Consider the following 13,380-nt stretch of genomic DNA (forward strand, 5'->3'; position numbering starts at 1 on the left):
GTCTTCTCAGCCCCCTGCTAGGACACGCAAGCCCACAGCACACTCTTTGGTCTTATCACAGCCCCATCCTCTCTCTAACTCCAGACCTGCCCACACAGTGGCCAACTCACTATCTCTACCTGGACACCCCCAGGTCCCTGAGCTACAGTAGGTAGTTAGATAGTTAGGTATTAACAAAAGAGAAGGGAGAAAACTGGCTGAGCCTGATTAAGTCAGGAAACTACAGTTTCACAGAAACTCCAGGGAATAGCCAGAATCGCCTGGCCAAATGGATTAACGTCCAAGTGGGCAGGAAAGACCGGCTTTCCAATCACCCCAGGGAACAACTGGCCAGTTCCCCTAGATTAATGGGGAGGAGAAGGAAGGGTAAACAGCGAGGGGGAAAATTTCTCTGCTGAGGCATGCGCAGTAGAAGCCTAGATGGCTCAGGGGGAGGTCCTTTTACTATGAGCAAAAATGGTGACCACAAAGGGGAGGAGAAAACCTAGGAAAGGGATTGAATAGGGGGAGGCACCAGCCTAGCCCCAGGAAGAGCCAGGAAAGAGATTGGATAGTCTGAAAGAAAGCTTACTCTCGCCCAAACCAAGAAAATATAATCAAAGCTTAACAAAGGCCCAACTCTCTCTCGCAGTAGAAGCCTAGATGGCTCAGGGGGAGGTCCTTTTACTATGAGCAAAAATGGTGACCATAAAGGGGAGGAGAAAACCTCGGAAAGGGATTGGATAGGGGGAGGCACCAGCCTAGCCCCAGGAAGATCCAGGAAAGAGATTGGATAGTCTGAAAGAAAGCTTACTCTCGCCCAAACCAAGAAAATATAATCAAAGCTTAACAAAGGCCCAACTCTCTCTCTTCAGCAGCCATTCAGGCTGAAGCTCGATGCCTATCGCAGGCTGCATGGGAACAGAAACGGTGCTGGACTACTGGAGCCTCGGATGCTGGGCTGATGGCACAGTAGCTCTGGGTCCTGCCCCTCCTCCTGGGCTTGGTGGGGATAAGTGCGGGCCTGCGGCCCCAGAGGCTGGACTTCTGCAGGGAGACACCTGAGCCACCTGGTCACGGATGAGACATCGCCTAAGCCCTTTCCTTGTTTTTGCTCCAATAAATCTTGCCACTATGCCTCAAATCCTCCTCTGGGTGTATCCCCGAAATGCATTTCCTGCGATGCTGTGGAAGAATCCTATTTGTTCTGGCAACACCTGGAACTCAACATGTCCCAGACCTACTGGTCACTTCCTCCCTTCCTCTTGCAGCTCTTTGCCTGGTTTTCTCACCCAGGATCCCCACCGAGTGCCCCAGCTGGAAGGTGGGAGTCAGCCTACCTCCTCCTGTTGTAAGCAGTTAGACAGACATGAGCAGAGCAAGGACCATGGGCCAGGTACAGAAGGTAAGCAGGGTGGAAAGCCCCAGGTGCCTAGCAATAGACAATCAATTGTAGGGTGGGGCCGAGCCCCCAGGGTGACTTTCCTCCCCTAGCATATAGCTGGCCACGTGGTTTGGACCCCTGACCTTTCCTCCCTAGAGATAACATCTATGCCTCAGTTGTATTCCAGCTCCAGACCCAGATAAGCAACCAGCCACGGCTGAAGTCTGGACCAGCGACATTGAATAATGACCTCCTGCCCTGGCCACAGCCAATCAATCAGTGAATAAACACACCTGGAAAACTGCTGAATACTCTATTGAGATCTTCCCCTGGGACCTCCCCTAAAATCTCCGCCCTTAAAATCCTTAGGATGGAGGACCCAGTGTGCTCTCCCTCCCTGGAACACGCCTGCTCCCCACCCCCCTGCCTTCTGCCTTTCCCTTTCTCCTCTCCCCGACCTCATACTCCCCCGACCCTCACTCCACATGTTACCATTAGCTTCCCAAGCCCCAGGGCCCTTCCTTTACCTCCATAACTTGTTTCCTAAGCCCATTTCTTCCAGGAATTACTTTTTCCACCTCTGTAATTTACCAAATACATGTTCTCTTACAGTTTGGGTCTTGCTCTGAATTCTTTCCTAGCCAGAACACAAGTACCAAGGCTGCTGAACCCAAGTTTGGTCTGACCCCACCCGTCAGATACCTGGTACCACCTACAACACTCCCTCTCATCTGCCCCAACCTGTAATCCATCAGTCAGTCCTTTTGGTTCTATTCCAGAACGCCCGGTGAATCCGCCCTTTCATCCTGCTCCATTCCTAGGTCAGGCCTTCATTGTAGCAACAACCCAGAACTGGTCTAACTGCCTTCAGTCTGGCCGCCAAAGCAGCCAGGGGACATGTCCCTAAATACCCCATTTCTGACCAGGAGACCTCCCTGCATAGCAGCCTCTTTTGTAACAGGTCACCATTAGGTTAGAGTCTAAATTTAAGAAGCTTTCTGGAGCACCCCAGACCTGGTCCCGGCCCACCTTTCCAGCTTTAACTCGAGTGCAGCCTACATGCTAACCTTGAGCACTCGATGGCACTCCCTGCCCTCTCTCTGTCAGGCACACCTCCTTTCTTCCCTCCCTCCCCTTCCCTACTTGGCAGGTGGCTCCTCTTCTTCAAGCCTCCGGAGTCACTGCCTAGGTAGTGGAGCCTCCTGGCTGCTGCCACATATCCTCCTGCTACTTGATGCTGTGGGCGCATTACACTAGGGCAGTGGTCGGCAAACTCATTAGTCAACGGAGCCAAATATCAACAGTACGACGACTGAAATTTCTTTTGAGAGCCAAATTTTTTAAACTTAAACTATCTAGGTAGGTACATTGTTATTAACTTAATTAGGGTACTCCTAAGGCTTAGGAAGAGCCACACTCAAGGGGCCAAAGAGCCGCATGTGGCTCGAGAGCCGCAGTTTGCCGACCACGGCACTAGGATGAGATTTGTTGTTTAGCCCCCTACCTTCCCCCATCATGTAAATTCCTGGAGGACAGGAGTTTTAGTTTTTAACCATTGTCATCTCAGAACCAAGCGCAATGCCTGGCACTTGGCAGAAATAAAAATGTCAATATTCGTTGAGCAAATAAATATTTGCTAAAGAAAAAAGCTACATCAGGGCAGGATTTCCCAGCACAGTTTAGGGCCAGTAGTGAAACAGGGAAACCCTCCTCCCCAAACTATTGGGAAAGGGTTTGATATGTGATAGTTGGATAAAAGCAATGAAGTCATCATTCTGAGACAATGAGGAAATGAAAACTTTATTCAGCTTCCTTTCATGCCTTTTGCTGTCGAGGCTTGACCCCCTATTGTTATGTTCTCAATTTTATTTGTAATAATTGACCCATGAAACTTGTTTTTTAATAAATGTTAGGAATATGGAGGATATGAACAATTACATAACTTTTTTAGTAGTTTATGGTAGTTCTGCCTTTTTAATTTAATTTTCATAGATTCTTTTTAAAGGAAACATTTATTTTTCATTGATTTCAGAGAGGAGAGGAGAGGGAGAGAGAGATAGAAACATCAATGATGAGAGAGAATCATTGACCGGCTGCCTCCTGCACGCCCCCCCACTGGGGATCGAGCCCGCAACCCGGGCATGTGCCCTTTACTGGAATCGAACCTGGGATCCTTCAGTCCACAGGCCAGTGCTCTATTCACTGAGCAAAACTGGCTAGGGCTAATTTTATTTTTAAATGTTTATTGTTGCGAGTACTACAGATGTCCCCCTTTTTCCTCCCCATTTCTCCCCTCCACCTGGTTCCTGCCCCACCCAGGCCTTCACCACCCTATTGTCTGAGTCCATAAGCATTGCATTTATGCATATAAATTCTTTGGTTAATCTCTTCCCACCAGCCCTGCTTCCCTCTGAGATGCATCAGTCTGTTCCATGTTTCCATGCCTCTGGTTCTATCTTATTCATCAGTTTTATTTTGTTTATTAGATTTCTTGTTCATTTATTATGACTTTTAGATTCAATTGTTGACAGATATGTATTTATTGCCATTTTATTGTTCATATTTTTAATCTTTTTTCTTCTTCTTCCTCTTCTTAAAGAAGACCCTTCAACATTTCATGTAATACTGGTTTGGTAGTGTTGAACTCCTTTAGCTTCTTCTTGTTTGTGAAGCTCTTCTTCTGACATTCAATTCTAAATTATAGCTTTGCTGGGTAGAGTAATCTTGGTTGTAGGACTTTGCTGTTCATCACTTTGAATATTTCTTCCCACTCCCTTCTGGCCTGCAAAGTTTCTGTTGAGAAATAAGCTGACAGTCATATGGGTGCTCCCTTGTAGGTAATTGCTTTTCTCTTGCTGCTTTTAAGATTATCTCTTTGTCTTTAACCTTTGGCATTTTAATTCATGTGGTCTGGGCCCCTGATCTTGATGTGCCTTGGTGTGAGCCTCTTTGGGTTACTGTTGTTTGGGACTTTCTGTGCTTCCTGCACTTGTAAGTCTATTTCTTTCACCAGGTAGGGGAAGTTTTCTGTCATTATTTCTTCAAATAGGTTTTCAATATCTTAATCTCTCTCTTCTCCTTCTTGCATCCCCATAATGCAAATGTTAGTCCATTTGAAGTTGTCCCAGAGGCTCCTTACACTACATATTTTTGGATTCTTTTTCTTTTTGCTCTTCTGGTTGAGTGTTTTTTGCTTTCTCATATTCCAAATCATTGATTTGATTCTCAGAATCCTATACTTTACTGTTGAATCCTTGTTCTTTATTTAAGTAGTGTATGCTTAGTTCATGATTGGTCCTTTTTCATGTCTTTGATGTTCTTGAAATTCTCACTAACATCATTGAAAGTGTCACTAAGTCCCTTGAAGTTCTTATTAAGATCCTTGAGTAACATTATAACCATTGTTTTGAACTCTGTATCTAGTAGTTCGCTTGCTCCCATTTCTTTCATTTGTGACATTTTTCTTTGTCTCCACATTTTGGCTGCTTCCTTGTGTTTGTTTCTATGCATTGAGTAGAGCCACTATATCTCCTGGAATTGGTAGAGTGGCCTTGTGTAGTAGGTGTCCTGTAGGGCCCAGTGGCTCAGCCTACCCAGTCACCTGAGCTGGGCACTCTAGGTGTGCCCCTGTGTGGGCTGTGTGCATGGTCTTGTTGTAGTTGAGCCTTGATTACTGTTGGTGTCACTGGGAAGAATTGACCTTCATGCCAATTGGCTGTGAGGATCAGCTGCAACTATAGTGGAAGAGCTGCTGAGCAGGAGCTACCCCTATGCAGAAGGACTTGCTTCAGTGGGGCTTTGGTGCTCACTGATTCTGCCCCGTAAGTGTGACGCTTGTGGATGTGTAGAGTCATAATCTGGTATGGTCTGAAGCGGATACCAGGTGCACTGGCTCTGGGGCTACCTGGCAGGAGCTACAGAGTGATCTGCAGATGGCTGCAACTTACAGTGAGCTTGAAAATGTGCAGGTGAGGTCAAGTGGTGAAGCAAGGCAGGCTGGTGCTAGTGCTGGGTCTTGGGCCTCTTATTGATAGGTATGGGGCACACTAACGCCAGCTACTGCTTGGTTGAGAGATTTTAGGAAAGTCTGAAACCTGAGGCCATTCATATGGGAAAGCTGCTGCAAACAGCTTGGGTGGGGCTGCAAATTGGATGTGGTGGGGTCTCAGGGAATCATTAGGGCAGAGCAAACAGTGTGAGCCAGGCTGATGGAAACTCAGATATGGCTGCCAGTCAGCTCTGCGAAGGGGGAGGTCTCAGCATAGGAACAATGACCCCTGTGAGCACCCCTGTCTGGGAGAAAGCTGCCCCTGAGTGCTTGCTCCGATGTCAAACAATCCAGTTCCTCCCCATATGTTCTGGATCCCCACAAGCTGCTGCCCCAGTGCTGGAGCTCAGAGGAGCGGGGACCATGTAAGTCAGCCGTGGGCAAACTACGGCCCGCGGGCTGGATCCGGCCCATTTGAAATGAATAAAACTAAAAAAAGAAAAGACCGTACCCTTTTATGTAATGATGTTTACTTTGAATTTATATTAGTTCACACAAACACTCCATCCATGCTTTTGTTCCGGCCCTCCGGTCCAGTTTAAGAACCCATTGTGGCCCTCGAGTCAAAAAGTTTGCCCACCCCTGATGTAAGTTCACATTCTGGCGCTTCAAGAGGAACTGCCTGGGACTCCAGCAGCTTTCATGTCACTCAGCCACAATCCCTGCTGGTTTTTACAGCCTGAAGTTATGAGGGTTTCTCTTCCCTGGGCCGGGGCCCCTTGCTCCTCACAGGAGGCCTCTGCAGCTAAGGTATCCCTCCTGATTAAAAACACACTACAGGTGCATGTCAGACCAGCCCTTTCCTCCCCAATACCCTTCCTACTAGTCTCAGTGTGCTTTCTGCCTTACTTCTCTAGTTGTAGGACTTCCATTCAACCAGATTTCAATGGTTCTGAATGATGACTGTCCCGCATTTTAGTTGTAATTTTGATGTGGTTGTGAGAGGTGGCAAGTATCAGTGTTTACCTATGCTGCCATCTTGGTTCTCAACATAAACTTGTATTAGCTTTTTAAAATTAGGGATCATGGGAAAAACTTCTTTCATATTTCTTCCCTTCCTTTTAAAAAAACATCTTAATCTCTATTGAGTAACTTTGTTTTTTTTTATCTTGTTTCCTCTTTGCCTAATTTCCATAAAGTTTGAAGCTGAAATTGTAGCCCATATTTTATAATTATATAGTAATACAGTGCATACACTTCTGACCACTAACTTGACAGGTTATTATTTAACCTTTATTTTTCCTTTTGATGTTTTTGCCATTTTTCCAAGCTTAACTATACTATGGTTTTTAAAATTTTTTTTTTTAATTAATAGACTGTTAGAGTTGTTTTATAGAAATAGGTTTACAGAAAAATTGAGCAGAAAATACAGGGAGTTTCCACATGTTCCCTCCACTATATACTTCCCCTATTATTAACAATTTGCATTGGCATGGTCCAATTTGTTACAATTGATGATACAATATCAACATGTTATTATTAACTGAAAATTTATAACATATTAGGGTTCACTCTTTGTGGTATACAGATCTGTGCGTTTTGACAAATGCATAATGCCATGTAGTCACTATTTCAGTATCACACAGAATAGCTTCACTGCCCTAAAAATCCTCTGTGATTCACCTGTATATCTGTCCCCAGCACTTAGTTCTGTTTCTATTATGAATTACATAAGAAAATGACAGAAAGAAATCATTCTATCCTATCATCTTATTTATGAAAACTTTCAAACATCCTTAAAGGCTGGAAAAATGATATAATGAACACCAGGACACTTTCCATGTATATTCAACAATTTTTAACATTTTGCTGTTTTTGCCTTCTATTATTTATTTACTAGGGGCCCAGTGCACAAATTTGTGCACCTTGATAGGAACTGTGGGCCACAAGGCTGTGGTGGGCACAGGGGCCAGTCTTGGCCCATCCTCCATGCCCCGGCCTGGCCCCTTCCTCCATGGCTCCGGTCCCCTGGCAGCCCGGCTCCTGCCACCACCGCTCCCAAGTGCTAATGGAGCAGGCCCCGCTTGCTCGCATCCGCTGACAGCATGGAGCTATTGGGGCAGATGCAAATGGGGCTGGCGCTGTCAGCAGGTGTGAGTGGTGGCTGCTGCCCCGATCGCCCCTCAGGAGCAGGGGGAGGTGGAGATGCCCTCAGGGGCCATTGGGGCCAGCAGCTGCTGCTCGCACCCACTGATGGCGCTGAGCGATTGGGACCAGGGCAGCGGGTGCAAGTGGCAACTCTGGCACAGGCTGTGGGTGCGTGCGGGGCCTGTGCTGGCAGTGGGTGTGAGCGCCAGGCAGGACCGCAGCATGTGAGAGCAAAGAATTTTCAGTAACCACCAGAGGTTTGCCCTGATGACAGTGACTGGTGGTGCCCCACCTTGGTCTGGTGCCCCTGCTCACCTGCTCCACCATCCTGCGTAGCCAATACCCACCATGTTTCATGCCCCCCCCCGGTGGTCAGCGCACGTCATAGCAACCGGTTGTTCGGTTGTTCCACCATTTGATCTATTTGCATATTAGGGTTTTATATCTATAGATTTTGCTTTATTTGACTTATTTTATTTTTCTGAACCATTTGAAAGTAGTTGGAGCCATTGTGAACAGTTCATTCCTAGATACTCAGCATGCATCTTGTAGGACTCAAGACACTCTCCTGCACAATCTCAAGTCCATTATCACACCTGAGGAAATTCACAATGATTCTATACTGTTGCCTAATGTCCAGTCCACATTCACATTTCAGAATGCCTTTCATGACTGCTTCATTTTCTCATACCAGGATGCCATTAAAACTCATGTTTGGCATGTATGGTTGTCTCTTTTTATTCAGAACAGACCTCTCATCTTTTTCTATCTTTTTTTGGTGGGGGGGGCGGGGGCATTGACTTTTTTTAATTATGTAAGATATACATAACATCTCTAAGTGTTCATTCAGTTCAGTGGTATCAAGTACATTCACATTGTTGTCCAGTCATCACCACCACTCATCTCCAGGACTTTTTCATCTTGCAGAACTGAAACCCTTTATCCATTATCCTATATAATAAAAGGCTAATATGCAAATAGACCGAACAGCAGAACAACCAAACAATCGAACAACTGGTCGCTGTGACGTGCTATGACCACCAGGGGGCGTGTGTGGAAAGTAGTGGGCCTTGGCCGTGGCTGGCTGGTGGAACAGGTGAGCAGGGGCGCCAGACCAAGGCGGGGCACCGGTCACTGTCATTGGGGTGACCTCTGGTGGTTACTAAAAATTCTTTGCTCCCGCGTGCCACGGTCCCACTCAGCACTCACACCTGCTGCTGGCGCCAGCCCCACTCACACCCACTGCTGGTACCGGCCCCACTCACAGCCAGCGCCGAAGCCACCTATCGCACCCACTGCCAGTGCCCGGCGCCGGTCCCGATCACTCGGTGCCATCAGCGAGTGCAAGCAGCAGCTGCTGGCCCTGATCACTCCTGAGGGCTTCTCCACTTTCCCCTGCTCCTGAGGGGTGATCAGGGCAGCGGCGACTGCTCACACCTGCTGTGGGCGCTGGCTCCAATTGCTCCATGCCATCAGTGGGTATGAGCGGGGCGGCACCATCAGTGCGTGGGAGAGGCAGCGGGAGCAGGGCTGCCAGTAGATGGAACCAGGGGCCGCGGCAGGAGGGGCTGGGCGGGGGTGCAGGTGATGAGCCGAGACTCGCCCCTGTGCCGACTGCAACCTCGCAGCCCGCAGTTCCTTTCAAGGTGCACGAATTCGTGCACTGGCCCCCTAGTACAATAATAATTCCCTATTTCTTTTCCACCCAGCCCCAGGCAACCACCACCTTCAAACTCATCAAGATGTATACATTAAATATGTACAGCGTTTTATATGCTAAAAAAAAGTCCATGTCATCTACTTTCTGAATGACATAGACTTTTTAAAAATATATTTTTTATTGATTTCAGAGAGGAAGGAAGAGGGAAAGAGAGATAGAAACATCAATGATGAGAGAGAACCACTGATCGGCTACCTCCTACATGGCGCCTGCTCGGGATGGAGCCCGCAACCCAGGCATGTGCCTTTTCCAGGAATCGAACCCGGGACACTTCAGTCCGCAGGCCAATGCTCTATCCACTGAGCCAAACTGACTAGGGCTGACATGGACTTTTTTTTTTAACATATAAAAAGATGTACATATTTAATGTATACATCTTGATGAGTTTGAAGGTAAACACACCTGTGAAATTGTCACCATAAATAGTACTGTAAACATAACCATCACCTTAAAAGTTTTTTCCCTCCCTCTTTGTATGTATGTGATAAGAATATTTTTTAAAATGTATTTTATTGATTTTTTTATAGAGAGGAAGGGAGAGGGATAGAGAGTTAGAAACATTGATGAGAGAGAAACATCAATCAGCTGCCTCCTGCACACTCCCCACTGGGGATGTGCCCACAACCAAGGTACATGCCCTTGACCGGAATCAAACCTGGGACCCTTCGGTCCACAGGCCGATGCCCTATCCATTGAGCCAAACCAGCCAGGGCTGTGATAAGAATATTTAACCTAAGATCTACCCTCTGAACAAAATTTTAAAAATACAATACAGTACCATTAACTAGGCACTACATGCACTATACAGCAGATCTCTAGGACTTATTAATCTTGCATAACTGAAACTATATACCCTTTAACTAACACCTCTGGATTCCCCCTTCATCCAGCCCCTGGAAACCACCATTCTACCCTCTGCTTCTATGAGTCTGAGTGCCTTAGCTTCCTGATATGAGACCATGTAGTATATGTTCTTCTGTGTCTGGCTTATTTCACTTGGCACAATGTCCTCCAAGTTCATCTGTGTTGTAGACTTAATACCAATCTTTTTAAAACTCTTCCAAAAAGTAGAAGAAGAGGGAACACTTCCTAAACTCATTTTATGAGCCTGGCATCACTCTGACACCAAAGCTGGACAAAGACATTACAAGAAAAGACAACTATAAGCCAATATCAATGAATATAGATGTAAAGCCCTCAAAATATAAACAAACCAAATTCAATGACACATTAAAAGGATCACCGGGCTGATGTGGCTCAGTGATTGAGCATCGACCTATGAATCAGGAAGTCATGGTTCGATTCCCGGTCAGGGTACATGCCTGGATTCCAGGCTTGATCCTCAGTGGGGGGAGTGTAGGAGGCAGCCGATCAATGATTTTCTTTCTTCATCGATGTTTCTCTCTCCCTCTCCCTCCCTCTCTTCCTCTCTGAAATCAATAAAAATATATTTTAAAAAAACCTCACTATCAACACAGTGAAAAGGCAATTCACAGAATGGGAGGAGATATTTATGAAACAAATATCTAATAAGGGATTAATATGTAGAATATGTAAAGAACTCAACAACAAAACAACCCAATTAAAAAATGGACAAAGGCCTGGCTGGTGTGACTCAGTGATTGAGAGTTGACCCAGGAACCAAGGATCAAGGTTCAATTTTGGGTCAAGGCACGAGTCCAGGTTGCTGGCTCCATCTTCAGTAGGGGGCGTGTAGGAGGCAGCCAATCAATGATTTTTTTCTCATCATTGATGTTTCTATCTCTCTATACCTCTCCTTTCTTCTCTCTCTAAAAATCAAGAAAAACGTATTTTTAAAAAAATGGACAAAGGACTTGGATAGTCATTTCTCCAAATGATATACACATGGTAATAAGCACATGAAAAGATGCTGATGCTCAACATTACTAATCATTGGGTAATGCAAATCAAAACCTCAATGAGATACGAGCTCACACTCATTAGAATGTCTGTTATAAATAAAAACCAACCCCAAACCAGAAAATAGCAAGTGTTGGTGGGGATGAGGAGAAATTGTTACACTTGTGCATGGAAGGTGGCAGGTGAAATGGAGCAGCCATGTACATTGGCTTCTCAAAAATTAAAGACAAAATTACCATATAATGCAGAAATTCTAGTTCTGAAATTCTAAATTTCAATTTTTTTTGAAAGAATTGAAAGCAGGGTCTCTAAGATATTTTGCACACCCATATTCATAGCAGAATTATTCACAACAGCAAAAACATGGATGCAGCTCAAGTTTCTATCCACGGATGAATGGATGAACATAATGTAGCATGACACATACAATGTAATATTATTCAGCAGTAAAAAGGAAGTGAATTCTGACTCATGCGACAAGATAACTGGACCTTTAATTCAGTATGCTAAATGAAATGTCAGACACACACACCACAAAAAACAGATACTGTATAATTTCACTAATATGACAACTTATCATAGTCAAAATCATAGGGGCAGAAAGTAGATTGGTGGCTGCCAGGGGGAGAGAGGAGTGAAATGGAGAGTTATTTAATGGGGATGGGGCTTCAGTTTTGCAAGATGAAAACATCTAGAGGTAGATGGTGGTGATGGTTGTACAATAATATGAATGCACCAATACTACTGACCTACACACTTAAAAGTGGTTAAAGTGATACATTTTATGTCATAAATATTTTCCCATAATTAGAAAAAGACAATAACAAGTGTTGGTGAGGATGGGGAGAAGCTGAAACCTTTGGATACCGCTGGTGAGGCTGTACAATGGTACAGCCAGGTTAGGACCAGTCTAGCAGTGCTCCTGGTGGTTAAACATGGAGTTACCATTTGCCCCAGCAAATCCACTTCTAGGTACATACCCAAGAGAAATGGAAACATATGTCCACATAAAAACGTGCACACAAATGTTTATAGCAGCATTATTCATAATAGCCAAAAAAAAGGAAACAACATAAATGTCCTTCAACTGATGAATAAACAAAATGTGATGTATCCATACAATGGTATATCATTCACCCATAAGAAAGAATGAAGTACTAGTTACACTACAACATAGATGCATCTTGAAAATATCATGCTAAGTGGTAGAAGCCAGACACAAAGAAGTCACAGAATATTTGATTCCATGTATGTGACATGTATGACATGTCCAGAAGAGCCAAATCTATAGAGACACAAAGGAGATTAGTGGTTGCCAGGGGCTGGGGAAGGGGGCAGCGGGGAATGACTACCGATGGGGGTGATGTTTGTTTGGGTGTCACGAAAATGTTCTGAATTAGACAGTGGTGATGACTATACTAAAAACCAGAGAACTGTACATTTAAACACGGTGAACTTAAGTATGTGAATTACATATCAATTTCTAAAACTACAAAAAGACTCACCTGGCCCTAACCGGTTTGGCTCAGTGGATAGAGCGTCAGCCTGCGGACTCAAGGGTCCCAGGTTCGATTCCGGTCAAGGGCATGTACCTTGGTTGCGGGCACGTCCCCAGTAGGGAGTGTGCAGGAGGCAGCTGATCGATATTTCTCTCTCATTGATGTTTCTAACTCTCTATCCCTCTCCCTTCCTCTCTGTAAAAAATCAATAAAATATATTAATAATAAAAAAAAAGACTCACCTGGAGATCTTGATAACACGCGGATTCTGAGTCCGTAGGCCTGGAGTGGGAGCCTGAGAGTCTGCATTTCTAACCAGCTCCCAGCTCATGCGGACACTGCTGGGCCATACTCAGCGGCAAGTCTAGGCTGCAGCCTGCTCCTGACTGAGCAGGGCAGCTTACACAACATGGCAGCTCTACCCCCTGAGCTCCCGAAAGGGCGGCGGCCCAAGAACAGGACCCTTAAGCCAAGTGCACTTTAGCCCCCTGTCACTGAGTAGAAAACAGTCGCTGTAATGGGGCAGTGTCATGAGGTCAGAGTCTCTGTTATGAAAACAATCTCTGTGGTTTGGCCTGGGTGTTCACCAGCAGCAAGAGACCATTACACAGCAGCCGCCTTGTATCACAGCCTCAGTACACACATGGAAGGTACAAATAAAATAAATCCAGGGAAAGTTCACAAATGGATGTAACTTGATATTTCTTATGACTGGGCAAAAGGTCAGTATGTTGACGCTTTCCGTAACACGTTTGGCAATAGTTATTAATTCCATGCCAGA

At 45.4% G+C, this 13,380-nt stretch overlaps 1 protein-coding gene across 3 annotated transcripts in view; it reads right to left on the minus strand.

The window, feature by feature from the left end:
* SMG1 (SMG1 phosphatidylinositol 3-kinase-related kinase) overlaps positions 1 to 13,018 on the minus strand; it is a 155,816-nt gene extending 142,798 nt beyond the window's left edge. The window contains exon 1 of one of the 3 annotated variants that reach the window (XM_014544419.1): positions 12,842 to 13,018. In XM_014544419.1, the coding sequence (XP_014399905.1) occupies positions 12,842 to 12,930 (89 nt within the window). In that variant the 5' untranslated portion in view covers positions 12,931 to 13,018. The remainder of the gene's footprint in view (positions 1 to 12,841) is intronic. The other 2 variants (XM_005871998.2, XM_014544423.1) reach the window with 2 other exon arrangements.
* Positions 13,019 to 13,380: the final 362 nt, after the last annotated feature.

The sequence above is a fragment of the Myotis brandtii genome, unplaced genomic scaffold (assembly GCF_000412655.1).
Source record: "Myotis brandtii unplaced genomic scaffold, ASM41265v1 scaffold363, whole genome shotgun sequence".
Lineage (NCBI taxonomy): Eukaryota > Metazoa > Chordata > Mammalia > Chiroptera > Vespertilionidae > Myotis > Myotis brandtii.